General features: G+C 40.0%; 1 protein-coding gene across 1 annotated transcript; it reads left to right on the top strand.

Annotated features, from left to right (window-relative positions):
- The first annotated feature begins 3,265 nt into the window (after positions 1–3,265).
- On the top strand, positions 3,266–9,294 carry LOC131281500 (zinc finger protein on ecdysone puffs-like). The gene is made up of 5 exons (XM_058310834.1): positions 3,266–3,583; positions 4,124–4,278; positions 7,006–7,565; positions 7,645–8,448; positions 8,993–9,294. Exons 1-5 carry the CDS (start codon positions 3,266–3,268, stop codon positions 9,292–9,294), a joined length of 2,139 nt encoding a protein of 712 aa, XP_058166817.1.
- The last annotated feature ends 5,823 nt before the right edge of the window (positions 9,295–15,117 follow it).

Here is a 15,117-nt window from a genome sequence, read left to right as displayed (position 1 = left end):
TTTGTCAACTGCATGTGATTTACCTTTTAAATGAAATGTAAAATATGAAAAAAGAAATTATTTAACGAGCAGAGACAAACAAGAAATTAATTGAAACTACAGAGTACAGAGATAGTGTAAAAAAAAGAAATGAAAACAAAACAGATCAAACTTTACTGTAGATTACGGCGAATTTGAATCGACAGTCGATCACACTTCTGGTAATAAAAAAATAAGTTTCTTGAACCAATGCTAATATTCTTCATTATGCCCTGCTAGTGATTGAGAAAATAGAATACATTTGTTTCAATTCTCTTTTTTCCATGCTTTGAAAGAAGACTACTCTTACCTGCAAATCTATTTGCTTCCTTGTGACTTCATACACTATTGAAGGCTTCTTTTTAAAAGTTCATTATTAGTTCTAATTCGTCAGTTCATAATTATTAAATTAATATCAACGCACAGTTTTGTCCTTGTATGTTACGTGCTTTGTCTAGTGTGCGATGTTTGTTGGCATTTTTGAATGAACAGCTGTCAAAGGGTCATTCATTTGCTGTTCACTAAGGGACTTTCAATGGATATTTGTTACTGTGGTTGACTGTTTTCTTTTGGTCAATCGTGTTCTTTGGGTTATCTGTTACAATTGTTTTTATCGAAAGTCAGTCTTCTCGAAACCTAAACTGCCGAGGAGGTGCCTAGCCATTCATAAATCATACCTTTCGGGAACCTTCACCCGCTTATTTCATAATTTACATTAATTGTATTTGACAATCTATGGATAAGATCGATCTTATCACTACAACTCATATATTTCAAGATTTTCTTTTCGAAAGGTATTAAATAAATTATAAAGTCTTGTCTTTGTATTGACAATGGAAAAGCATATATTTTATGTGCTTGATTAATAATCAGTAAATTTCCAATTTTCCAAGAACACAGTGAAATTTTTGTTTTATGTGAAGGAAGAAAGTTTCTGCGCAACTCTAACTATGTATTGCAGACCAGAGATAAGCTGTTCCTATACCGGGGGATGCCAGGGAAAACTCTTGCTATCTATCGCCGTTTATTGGTATATCAGACTTCCACTGTGCAATCATTCATTTCCTCGTATTGCCCGCGCTAGGTATGAATGAACTTAAGTGCCACACGATTCATTCTTCAGTCAACTTTCAATTGATTTTGTTCTGATATTCGCGGTGTCAAGTACTTTCTCTCCTCCTCAGGAAATTTCAAAGAAGTATCTCTAAGTGTGTATATTTTTCTTCATTAGATCAAGTAAGTACTGCAGTGAAGCTCGTGAAAGATATTCTCGCGATGGCCCGCTGACCATTATCTGGTACAACATGCAGCACACCGGCAAATTAAAATAATCTGCACCCCCATGTAGGATGTCTGCCGCCGTCATCCGTGTGCCGGCCATTGTACGTGACAAAAAGTGTAGAAAACCGCACGTTCATTACCAACGAAGCCCTTTGCGCGTATAATTATTGGTTCTTTCCTATACGAGAACCTATTTTCGGCTCGTTTCTGGATAGGCAATCCGATTTCAACTTTATTTGGTAAGGGCGTTATGCTCAGGGTGCTGCATGGCATCGTAGCGAAAAATATATCGATTTTTCATTCGGTTACCTCAGACGGCTCAATTGGTTACCCCTCCCTATCGCGCTGCTCTGGAGACGGACGGTCCCCAGATTGGCTGTCTCACTCTTAAGCTGTAATATCAGCAATGGGAAACGAATGTTAGAGGCCGTCCGTCGTTTTCCAGACATTTGAGTTTTCATGGATCGGACTTTCCTATCGGTTTATCTACGAAAGTTTCGGCAAGAACACAATATACAACCGTACTGCACGCTGCAAATGAAAAATGTGATTAAAAAAAAGAGTGCTTATTATAACAGCGAATTGGTCCAACTCCTTTGGTGTAAAGTTTTTAATATTTGTTTGAAGTTCGATTTTGAGGAGCAAATAGTACCATGCTCGCATTGGCTAAGGAAGCTCAAACCAGTACCAATCATTTGTATTATTGTTCGAAATTGATACTGGATATAAAGTGCGTAGCGAAGCTTAGGTGATGGTCGTCCGCACAAAATTGAAGAGGTGAGGTAGAAGAAAAGTCTTCACCGTGTTCACTTTTTGCCTGTAAATTTTATTTGCATTTGCTTTCATATTTGTGTTGTAATTCTTTCTACCGTGTGTAAAAAATAAACTTTTTTAACAGTTTTAAGAGGTTTAGAGCATAATTGGTTTATTTTTTCTCTCAAAAGGTTTTATTTATTTATTTTTATTTTTATCTGCATTTTCTGGACAACAGCTGTTAGCGAATCTATGTTTGACAGGTTGGACAAAAAGAGATAGCGTTGGAACACCGGCTATGTTAAGAATGAAAGGCATTGAGCTGATTGAATTGAATGTTGCTCATTCTCTCTCTCTCTCTCTTTCTCTATCTCTTTCTCTCTTTGTTGCTTGCCGGCACCAACGTGGCTGGTAGCAATGCCTTGAACAAAGCCGGCAAGATGCGAGTTTTTTTACCGGCTACTTTCTCTGTTTCTTTTCTTTCTTTATTGTTGGTGATATTGTTTAGGCGGTGTAAAAATCACGGTTGTAATTCATCTCATTTTTTGCTACCAGCGCATGCTCTTTCACTTGGGCAAGTCTCTTCTTCGATGAAGAAACATGAGTTGATTGTTAACACTCCATGAAATGTGATGGAGCAATCAACCGAAGCAACGCTGTCGTTACTTTTTGAAAATTTCGAATTCATTATAAAAAAGTTATTTCCTTGATAGTGCCTTGAAATATCCATTGATGTGCACGACATACCTTTAAGAACAATGACGTAATTTGTAACTAACAAAAAATTTAAAAATAAATTATCGAGATATTTCGAGGGACCATGGAATTCTTACGTCATTTGTACTTGGCGAGAAGATAGCGGGGGTCGAAAATATATCCATCGTTCTTTTGGCTTGACTTAAACTTCAAGATCTTTGGAAAACCTAAACGATTCGTGGAAAAGTTCTGCGCATGTCGTACATCCCGGTTCGTGTCAGTTCCTCGCGGGTAACGCACGCACGTCACACCGACCGTGTTGTTTGCCGCGAGCGTGTTACATCAATGTTTTTTTTCCGGAAACAGGGTCGGTGGTGCAAGATGGGCCTGCTGCTACTGCAGTGTTGTCCCATCAGATTGCCAATGTTTGCTACTAAACACTTATCTCTACCAGTAATTCGGTGTCTTCTTTCTTTCCAGAAACCCCAGAGGAAGAGTAAAGTTACCTCCTGAAATCATGGCCTATCGCAACAATAACCGTCGCGGTGGAGGTGGTGGTGGTGGTGGCGGCAGTGGTGGAGGTGGCGGTGGTAGCGGCGGCGGTGGTGGTGGTGGTGGTGGCGGGGGCAACTTTGGTAACAACTATGGCAACCGTATCAACCCTTGGGATACGGGAGTGGGCGGGGGCCGTGGTGGGAACAATGATGCCATCACGTTTGCCAACAGTTTGATTAACAACCTGCTCCGCAATCAAAACACTAACCAAGTTCCATCACTCTTGGATGGTGTGCAATCTTCGCGATTTGAAGACATCAATGGTTATAATTTCATTAGGGTATGTATTAGCGTCAATGTTGGTTACATACTAAACGATTCACACATACGGCTAGAGAATGCCTTGGTATAGGATAAGGAAAGTCAATGGAAACTGAAGGCTCGTTTTGGCCAATTAATGTTATTTCATTTCCTACATATGACCTGTCTATTATCACGGTCTCGATCTGGTTATTATTTACTTCTGTAGTTAAGTAACTAGCTAAAGAAAACATTCCCAAATGTTGCAATTTTAAATTAGTTTTGAAGGAAGCGTGTTTACAAAACAAAAATTCTAAAGGATGAAACAATAGCTTATACATTTTTTTAAATTAATATGATATGCATTTTTTGCATAGGCTTTAACAATAGTAAATAATAATGACAAATTACCAGAATGTTTATATAGTTTTTGCTATTGTTAAAAGATGATCTACGAAGTAAATAAGCATTACAGGCCGTTTCGGTTATCATCAGCCATATTCGGAAGCGGAAAAAATTGTTCAATGTAAACTCCCACAAATTATCTCTTTTTTCCTCCTTTGTTTTTCAATGATCTCAGAACCGATACGGTAAGAATCGTTACACTAATGGACGTGGCATCCGAAAGCCGGATGCCGTCGCCCGTACGAAGAACGTTCTGGCAAAGAATTCATGTAACCCGTCCCATAGAGAAGCTCTCGATAGCGCATGTACTAGCAATCGAGACAATCAGAGGTAAGAAAGTGCACAGCAAGGACCACTTGTGTAGCCAAAAATCCATGTCTAGAACGCATATTCGAAAAAGTACGGCGAGCACTGGCTCAAATGACAGCCAGCTATTACATATAGCAACGCGCCATTCTCTTTGTGAATGTTCGATGTGCGGCTGAGCAAATCGTGACATAATTTGTTACTTAGAAACAGCAAGATTATAATCACGAATTCAAGTCAACATTGATAAACGCAGTTTTTTTTAATGCACCGAAGAATGACGAAATTTCCACACACACACACGACTGCACAGTCGCATGGTTCAGTGAACAATAAAATCCTTTTTTTGAAACACATCGCGATTGCGTATTGTTTGGTGCGTTTTTCATTTTGCAGAGCATCAAAACGTAGTTTACGTTTGCTTGGTAGTAAATAATTGTATCTTTCCCAATTGGTTGAACAACTGCAACGCGGACAAGTTAAAGTACACTTCACAACGATTCGATTTGTGATTGCTCAAAAAAACATCGCTCATTCTACACGTTGTTGGTGCTTCTGGTCAGTCTTCCATTTTACTTGGTTACTAAAGAATAGCTTTGAATTGGTTTGAAAAATTTTTGACTGAACAGATGAAGGGATGCGGATAATTCTGGATGTATCGAGTTGAATAAGGTTTTCAACACAATACAACCTAATCTACATGTATCCTTTTTACTTGTCATTTTATTCCGTATTTTTTCTCGCACGATTCGTTTCGGACTGCCACTTTTTCTTCAGCGGTCTTTCAAGCTACGTTACTACTTTCGTATCGATTGATTGTTTCATGCTCTTTTTTCATCCTTTTCTTCGATAACTTGTCTTGTTCGAGTAAGGATTTTTGAACTCATTGTTGTCGCTCACATCCATTTAGCCCTCATTTCACTCTTTAACTTTAACTACTGCAAGTTACCGCTTCAATTAGAACCTGTTCTATACTGTTCTTACTATCCAAACAAAATAAATATGCGTAATAATTCACAAAAAACACCTTCCTCTACTAGACATGGAATTGGATTGAGCGATCAGAAATTGTACTCGTACGAAAACTGGCTTTTTGAAAAAGTGTGTTCCTAATTAGTCGTATGTTGAGAATTCTTCGGGTTACCTCTCAGGAGCTCGTTTTCCTTAGGATAAACCAAACTTCGTTCAATTCCTCGAGTCGCTTGTTTTTTTGTTATTAGTATTTACGTTAGGTTCGTTGAAATCCGTGATTAAAAATTTGTGTTCACTTGACTTTTAAATTTTGGCCATGATATAAGTTATAAACAATCCTGGTTGAAAGGGTATCGGCTGGATTAATATTTACCGTTTTCTACATAAACTGTCCCTCAAAAAGTATCATATCTATTTGAAACATAACAGTTCCATTCATCTGTATTTTGGATTTATTTTTATCCGAGGACACTTTTTCCAGGTTTGCCTGTTCTAACTCTTGTTTTCAATCCAAGTATCTATTGCCAAGGCATTTGGACTGCTACCTTCACGTTTCTTTCTGTTTAAATTTCACATACCATTCAATGCTCTCTTTTCTTCCGGTTTATCCCTTTTCAGAATGACTATATTTCGCGGTTAAATCTTGGATATCAAAGACGAAATCCAATTCAGTCTAGTAATAATAGTAAAAATAAGAACAGGTAATATTACATTTCAACCTGCACACTAGCTTTTGCATGAATGAATTCACAACCTTTGTTCACACATTTGTTTTCCTCCTCCCCCTGAGAATGCTTAGTTTTTTGGCTGGTTTATATTGAAGTTACGACGTAAACGATTTACGTAATGCAGAAAACGGAGTAAAAAGTAGGAAAAATGATTGAAAATTGGTTAAATTTAGAACACAAATAAAAACTCATAAGTAATAGCGTCGTTGTACATACTATTGCTGCCAGGGGTGTTTGCATTAAGTATAAAATTATCTGATTTTTTGTTTTTTCTGTGAGCCTGAAGTTAAAGTTTACTAAGGATTATACACACTAAATACAGTTGATAATTATTCATGGGTATTTATGATAATGTTTGTAAATATATATTTTGCCTTTGGCCGTATTTTTGTATGCATGAATGTTAGCATAAAATTCCAAAATAAAATTGCTTTTACTTTGCTTATATGAATTAAAAGAAAACGTTAAGAATAAATGTATTGACCATTCGCAACAAAAGTTGCTTTGTTGCTAGCCATTAATGTCATTAATTAATGCAGCTATGTTTTTATTGATGTTTTTGTTAAGCACGTGACAATCATGTATATTTTGAATATTGGAAATACTTTTCGTACCTAGCATTTACGTTGCACATGGTAAAAGATCTACAAGAATCATTCGTTGAAGAATAAGTTTACGTATGATTTTCAAAGCCTACTGGAAGCACCAATCAACCTTTCGAATGTGTTCAGTTTATAAAACGAACCATTATATTGGGAAGGCATGGAGGCGCATGGTGTTTTTCGCGTGTTTTCATTTTCATTCAATGAGTTGACTCCGATTTTGGTGTTGAAGTGCATAAAGTTTGTTCGGTGTACGCTTGAATATAGTTATCAAACAGTTCATGAAACAATGAACTGTTGTGTAGATGCCAATCGATACTTTTTTAGGTGTTTTTGTTTGACGTATTGTTTTATTTAACGCATTTCTATTTCTTTATGGATGTTTCTGATTTCATGTTCGACTTGCGCGCTGTATTGGTCATCGAAAATGCAATAAACACCGAATGCAGCGGTAATAAGGGAACCAAAAAGGGCAACACGACCAACAATGCGTCGGGTGGTGCAAAGGATAAAACCTTGCCCTCGAAGGTTTCATCACCGTACATGGAAGTTTCGAACGACTTTCTCTACTGTCACATGTGCGATAAGCACATGTACGATGCGACTTCATTTGAGAATCACATCACCGGCCGTACGCACCGGGTGATGAAGGAGAGCATCGAGGAGAGCTACCGGATGCGGGCCACGCTGCTCCGCCAGGAGGCCCGCATCGCCGAGCAGCTTAAGACGATCGAGATCGACCGTCTGAAACGCATGGGAAAGGCCAAGAACTACTACAAGGTGCGCGAGTACTGTCCGATGTGCGAGCTGTTCTTTTACGGCCACATCATCGCCCATCGGCGCTCGGAAAAGCATCTGGATCTGAAGAAGTTCTTGCACCCGAAGTGCGACGACTGCGAGCTGGAGTTTCACAATCGTACGGAGTACGATGATCATTTGCTTTCGGTTGTGCATATGAAAAATTGCAAATCTAAACCAAGCCGACTTGACATCGAACGTAAGGCAAAACGTAAGTATTTGCGACGGCATAAATCCTTTATAGAAGTTTTGATTGGCTTAATACTTTTTCTTTCTCTCGTTGTTGACAGAATTGACTATTTCTACTATGAATGATGAGTTACTAGACATTCGCGAAGAGACGGCTCCAAAGAAGAAGAAAGAAAAGGATACTGCTGCGGTATCCGCGGCAAAGAAATTGGAGACCGGAGACGGAAAATCAGGCACCACCAGCGGTAAGCCGGCGGGGACAGAAGCGGCGAACGGTGAACCGAGCAAAGCGACCGATGACGATACCACGACCACAACCGATACCCTCGAAGATGGAGCCGGAAGTGATAGTGGTAAACCATCTGTAGATGACGGCGTTGGGGCGACGCTGGACGATCCGAAGCTCGACGAGGACTGTCTGGAAGATGAGCTGCTTGCTAAGGAGGAAGAAAGTGAAGACTGCATACTCGACTACAAGCCGGGTGATGAGATTGCGTCGGAAATCGACAACAAACTGCCTCGCTACCGTAAGAATCGTGCGCTCGGCCTTAGCCTGATTGGCAAGCTAGAGTGCGTGGAGTGCCGCATCTGTCACAAGTATTTTGATAGTGAGGCCACGGGCGAGGTGCACGCCCGCACTCACTCGCACTATCGTGCGTTTATTCGTTTTCTGAACGAGAAGGCAATGGAGGTGCGTATCGCCCAGAAGCGGGCCGCCGTCGCGCTGGAAGAAGCTGAGGCGGCGAAGAAAAAGCAGAAGCTGGCCGACGAAAAGAAGAGCGTGGAGGAGATGAACGGTGGTGAGCAGAACGGAGGAGGAGCTGGAGCCGGCGGTTCCTCCGTCACCGCCGCCGTCGAAGCAGTGAAGAAGGACTCGGAGCTGTACGATCCATCGGAAGCAACAGGTGATGATTATGAAGATTATGTCGGTGACGGCCGTCAGCGTCACGAAAAGTATCCAAATTTTTGTACTAGCAAAGCAGCAAAGTGTGATTAGCGACTGGCTTTATCGTAGATAACTCTTAGTTACGCACCGATGTGATGACGATTACATCTGTTAGACTTGGTCTTCATCGTCGTTTTGTTTATTTCATTTTTTTTCTACGTAGATTTTCTAGTATATCACTTCTTTACTAACCCAATCGGGAAATCAATTATTTTCGTACGTTTACTTGTTTGTGTGAAGCCTATTTTTATGTTTCTTTGAATACATGCATTTTTGATGCACTTGATAATTTGGTAACAATTGTGTTTTTTTTTCTTTAATTTTGGATGCAATTCTGAGGCATGGTGTTCCATCTGTTGTGGTTTATGTTTTTCTCTTTGAATTTAAAATTTTTAAAATTCCCCTTTATATTTCCATTGTTTCTACTTGAAAATCGAATCTTTACAACTATTGCATTATTGCTGCTAACAAACAGTACACTAATTGTTTTGTAACCTTTCAAGAATCTGGCGATGCGAGTATGGCCGAAGACGGCAAGAGCGACGACGGTCAGAACGGGTCCGAGCAGGTCGAACTGATGGAAACGGAGGACCGTGCCGGCGGGGCAGAAGATATCGGTAAAACCGATGAGGATGCTCTCACGGCAATGGGCAATAACGACGAGCAACCTGATGCTGAAGGAGGTGAAGACTCCGGTAAGGAGGAAGAATCCAAAGAGTCCCACAAGAAGGACAAATCGGGCGCCCGTGGAGGCGGAAACAGGCGAGGACGGAGCACTAGGGGTCTTTATGGCAGCCGCTACTAGGGGGAGAGAGAGAGAGTGAACGGTTTTGGTGAAAATGTGAAGAACGGAAGTGCAGTGCCAGTGCAGTGGCAAACTGGTGGTGTTAAATCGTGCAACACAGCTTTCTATTCCTTCCTTAGGAGAAGAAACTCCGATATTAATCCCAATGTTTCTCCAGGATACATTCACAAAGTAAAAACCAAACAACTGGACGCAAAGCCTAGTGCTTACCGTTTGCAGTATACAATCTTAATCAATGTGCATCCACACCCTGCGAGATTATTGTCATAAGAGAAAAGTTACATAGTCTGTGGAGATGGTTAGTTCCCGTTCGAAGAGTGCGAAGCAAATGATCTGCATTTGTCTTATTCTCCTTGCATAGCTCTAGATATCGGTGGTAGGATTGTTCGATACTATTTCCACTAATAACCAAGTGCTGCGTCGTTCTATTCGATGTCCTTCTGAGCAGAGGTAGAAGGAACGGACTAGTTCTAGCAGTAAGCATGAGCACGTAAACGCTTTCAAACCATATAATTTAACGCAGTGTTTATATGATTGATGTAAAATTAAATGGGACAGAGTGCCGAGCACCTTGACCTACTCTTAAACAGCACTGCATCCAAGTTCACTATGTGATTGATATCGCTAACCGACAAAGGTAGTACGAAATTTGTTCCATGTGCAGTTTGTGTCTGATACCGCTTACTAACCAACGGCCACTACGATGAAGTGAGCAATGTTTTTCTGCCAGGACGAATTAGTACCCGATGCTCAGTGTTAAATGCCGCAAGGGACGATGCGTTTGGTATAATTCTTTCCAAATAAGCATGCGTTCCAAACATGCCATTCTCCATCTGTCGGCGATGCTTTGTTTGTTAGTTAGCTCGGTGAAGGTCGTAGTACGTTGGCAAATTTTGAACACCGTGCTCATGCTGTCAGACCCATAGTGTCCCGCAGCAGAATTCGAGCGTGACTTCACTACCTAATGCTGTCCACGGTATATTTGTATTCAGTAAACATTCATCAAACCACACACTAATTCTACAAAAAAGGCAGCTTACTAGCGCCGTCACTTTTGCTGGGTGCGCATAAATGTTCTTATTGCTTGTTAGTTAAAGAGGTGTTAATGCAGGTACCAAGAAGCGTTACTCGAGTCATCGTAAGCGTCTTCTATCTTAAATGTACGATGTTTCTCTCCCTTTCAATTCAACAACCTATCACTTTCTATCTTTCTATCTCTCACTCTCCTCTCTCTTTCACTAAGTTAATCATCTCAAATGCACTATTATGCAACAAAGCCACAAGCGAACAAGCGAAATTCTGCGTAGCGACGAGATTAGCAAAAAAGTATTTGAAAACAGTTTAAAATAGGTAATCCCAAAAATGTGAACGTGTCTTTTTCATTTAACAACCTTTTCTGTCTGGCCGCGCAATCTGATTACCCTAAGGATGCAATATACTATGAAAATGTCAGTAGATACATGTAATACACTCATTTGCGTGCAATATTAAACCGCCTGTAGCTGGATATGAACCAAAGACGTTGAGGTAAAACAGGCATAATGCTTCTGTCTGTGAAATGAGTATCCCTGGAATTAACATGTTCTTTCATTATCACAATTAGCGTGCAAACACGTTAATCCTCAAAAATGATAGTCCTATAAGCCAGCCCGGATGGACGGACGGACTTCATCACCATCCCCTCAGCCTATGCATTAAGCTTTGGAATAGTCTAAGTTTTCTTTTTCAACTGTAATGCACCGACCCGGTACAAAATCAGTCTAAGCAAATGTTTCACATTCACATAACCTACACAAAACCGACCACTCGACGTGATGCACCGATAACTTGCAACGCACAGTAAATCATGAATTTAAATTACAAATAAAAATCATTCACACTGGCAAGCCACGTGCGTCACGATTTGTCGCTGTTTGCGTAACCAAAATACAAACATATACCGTTAAACATAAACCACCAACCCATCCGGTTCCGGTCCCAGCTGTGTGTAGTGATTGTTTAGTAGGGAAAAGTAAACGTTCAGCAACTAAATATGATCGAACATACAAGGTATAATATTAATAAAATGGAAAACAACCTAACTCCATACCACACGCTTTACATGAATATTGACACAAAAAGAAACACAACATACACACTTGTAGCGCACGCACCAAAGTATGATGTACTGGCGTCGGTAGACACGTTAATGGCTATTGCTCTAGCACTGTCATACATGAGTTTGGAACTTTCGAAATCACATAACGGAGCTTTAGAGGTGTGTAGGCAATAGAAATCGTAGCGGTTAAATGCAGAACGATTGCGTTTTGCATTGTTTCAACAGTGGTGGTGAACGATGCACTAAAAAAAAGGCCATGTCAGATCGGACATATTGTCCGGTGTGTGTATGAGAACATCACCACCAGATAGTCACAGTCACGAATGGAACTGGCCAAGCCTTGTCGATGGCTGCACAGTTAAAAAAACACACACAACGGTATCATTCGAAATAATTCTGGAATTCAGAACCAACCCAACCGGGATAGTTTAAAGGTCTTTCTTTGGGACTCGTCTGGGAGTAGACGTGTAGGAGATTCTAATCCCAATGTTTAGGCAACAATGCTATGCGTGAAGTAATGAAGAGTGAGACACCGAGCAACAGGCTAATTAAAACAGAATCAAATATCGGAAGCGGCTGCTTTTTAAGAGGTAAGCGAAAACTGTCAGCAATAATGCAAAAGATTATCATCAAACTGTTTATGATTGTTGAAGAGCACTGGTACAAGAATGCTCGAAATGGTTCCCTCTCGATCTCAGATCAGAAAGATAAACGTACAGTTTATGGAGCCTGACTTTAGTTGACTAGTTAAATCGAAAGTAACTAGAAATTGTGAGCAAGCGAAAGTGAAGTCACAGTGAACAGAATAACATCAGCTGTTGTGTTGAAATTGAAAAACAGTTTTGTAGGTGGATAATGAGAAGGACGGCGATTGGCAACAATGAAGGGGAATTACATCAATGTGTAAATCATGTAGCGAGGAGGATGAATGTATTACGTGAAAAATAAAGATCAACGCGAGTACACGGGAACCAGAGAGATTTTCATTTACTGTGGGGAAAATGATTAATTATGTGTGAGAAAACCAAGTGAACATACAGAGCCAGAACAGTAAACTAACTAAGCAGCTGCTTTTTGAATTGTTGTGATGTTAAATTTGATGTTAAAAAGCGTGCCCTGTTTTTTTATTTAAAATATGAGATTGTTGCACTAACATAAATCAAAGAGATCAGTGCGAAGATTTTATTAAGGCGAAAAATTCTCACAATAGTTTGAGCATAAAGGACACAAACTAATGAACATGGATCAAGAGAAGGACTGAAGGATATTGGACATGGATCAAGAGTCCTGCACATTTTTAAATATAGAAATTTTGATTTATATTATCGATACTATATCTTTTCCAAACATTCCACGATTATCAATTTTAAATTGACAAATATCATGCAATTAAACAGTAAAAACACTTGTCCAGTATCTTGACAGGCATAACTTGCTGGTGGAGGAACAGTCGGGCTATAGAGAAGGACATTCTTGTGAATCTGCGCTGAACCTTTTATTAGCTAAGTGGAAGGAGTTAATGGAGCGAAAACAACCGATTGTTGCAGTGTTCTTGGATTTGAAACGGGCGTTTGAAACGATATCGCGACCTTTGTTATTGGAAACAATCAAAAGGTTCGGTATCGATGGAGTTGAGTTCGAATGGTTCGCATCTTATCTCAGTGGAAGAACGCAACGAACAATTTTCATGAACTGTTGTTCAAACCCTATCGAAAACACCCTTGGGGTTCCACAAGGAAGTGTTCTTGGTCCAGTGTTGTTTATTATGTATATAAACGACATGAAAAAGGTTTTACAGTCATGTGAAATCAATCTTTTTGCGGACGATACAGTCTTGTTTGTCTCGCGGAAAGATTTAAAACAGACCAAGGAGCTTTTGAATGTCGATTTAGATGCCTTAGATGGTTGGTTAAAATACAAGAAATTGGCCTTAAACATCAAGAAGACCAAATTCATGGTATTGTCTTCGAGACAAATTACTGACCAATCAGCTATTGTCATCAATCAGGAACCAATCGACAGAGTCTCCCAGATAAAATATCTGGGAGTTATATTAGACGAAAAACTGTCTTTTGGGCCTCATATTGACAATGTCACTTCCAAAGTGGCAAAAAAGTGTGGTGTGATTAGTAGATTGGGCAACAATCTGAATTTTTTCGGAAAAGTTCAGCTCTACAAATCGTTAATAGCACCGCACTTTGATTTCTGTGCATCAATTTTATTTCTCGGCAATCAAACACAGTTACAGAGACTGCAGAGGTTGCAAAACAGAGTCATGCGAATGATTTTGTGTTGCGGCTGGTATACTCCTTCGGTTGTTATGCTCGACGTCTTACAGTGGATGTCGGTCAAGCAGCGAATAGTGTTCCAAACTGCAGTCTTTGTGTACAAAATTTTGAAAGGCCTGGTACCAACGTATTTGGGGGAAAGGATAGTGGTTGGGTCTGACGTGCATCGGTATAACACTCGTAGTGCCGGTGAGCCGAGACTTCCCAGCTATCTGTCCGGAAACGCCCGAAATTCGTTGTTTTTTAAAGGAGTACAATGGTACAACAGGATGCCGAGAGAGATTAAACAAGCGCAAAATCTAAGGGAGTTCAAACGCCTATGCGCCGTATACGTGAAACAGGTGGTCTGACGCTGTGCTTGTAATGTATTTAGTAAATGTTGTAGTTTTTGAGCCCCGTAGTATTGCATTTGTCAACACGGTCTTTGACTATGGTGATGATGAGTAAAAAAATGAACAGGGACTTTTTATTTTTATTATTTAATTTAACTTAATAGAATGAATGAGTCTACATAGTTTTGAGACACGCGCGCGTAAATGAGGACAATTGGTGGACATGGCTGTACGAAAAGAACTAGTAGTATCTACACATCTCGCTGTAGTTGGGTCCCTTTCTGTTCTTGATAGTGGCACCACATTATCAACCAATGGTAATTGGCGGTGTGAACTACAAACAGGGCAGAAATACCCTTTTACACTCCGGAAGGTGGTGCCTCGTTACCTTGGGGGACTCGGCGATTTGCCTTTCGAGGTGATTGCTCGGGACCGTTGTATGCAAGGAACAAGATCAGGTCCCTTAAGTAGTACTGGTGGGTTTCACCACACTATCAACCATTGATAGCTGGCGGTGTTAACCAAATCTGTGCGAAAATACCTGCCCTACTCCGGAAAGTGGTCCCCTTTTGCTAGTTGGGAAATCTAAGATGTACCTCCTTGTGCAATTGATGGCGACCGTTGTATGAATGGAGCAGAGTTGGATGCGAATGTTCGGCAGAGTAATGCCCCAATGCCCCCTCTCGTTTGATGATTTATATTCAATATCGCAAGATACTTTCGTCCCTCTCAAACCTATGTAGGGGTAAGCGGTGGGACTCATCATCATCATCAAAACATAAATTATCCGTCAATTTGGTTAATAGAAAGTGGTATTCATCGAAAATGATTTTTTTGGAAAGTTATTGATGATTTCGCATGAAATTCGAAATTGAAATTAAATAAATTTTGAAAAAAAAAATTGATTGGTTTGAATGTATTGCATGTTTTTGAGGCCTTCAACTTATAGCTGCTTATAGCTGCTGGAGGGTGTTAAACAAGTTAAAAATTTCAATTTAATTTTTTTTAAATTAAATTAGTAAGCACTCAATCTTTTATCGATACACCAATTTCATGGACTCGACACAAAATCAAAGACGAAATTATTTATGAAAAATGACTCATG

The sequence above is a fragment of the Anopheles ziemanni genome, chromosome 2 (assembly GCF_943734765.1).
Source record: "Anopheles ziemanni chromosome 2, idAnoZiCoDA_A2_x.2, whole genome shotgun sequence".
Taxonomy (NCBI): domain Eukaryota; kingdom Metazoa; phylum Arthropoda; class Insecta; order Diptera; family Culicidae; genus Anopheles; species Anopheles ziemanni.
Note: the sequence above shows the minus strand (reverse complement) of the source record. Positions and strands in the feature narration are given on the sequence as shown.

What these genes read in the sequence shown, in the direction of transcription:
- LOC131281500 (XM_058310834.1), top strand. Translation starts at nt 3,266, where the DNA reads ATGGCCTATCGCAACAATAACCGTCGCGGTGGAGGTGGTGGTGGTGGT. An exon ending in ATGGTTATAATTTCATTAGG is followed by an intron (nt 3,584 to 4,123) that starts GTATGTATTAGC and finishes CAATGATCTCAG; the next exon opens with AACCGATACGGTAAGAATCG. An exon ending in CATCGAACGTAAGGCAAAAC is followed by an intron (nt 7,566 to 7,644) that starts GTAAGTATTTGC and finishes CGTTGTTGACAG; the next exon opens with AATTGACTATTTCTACTATG.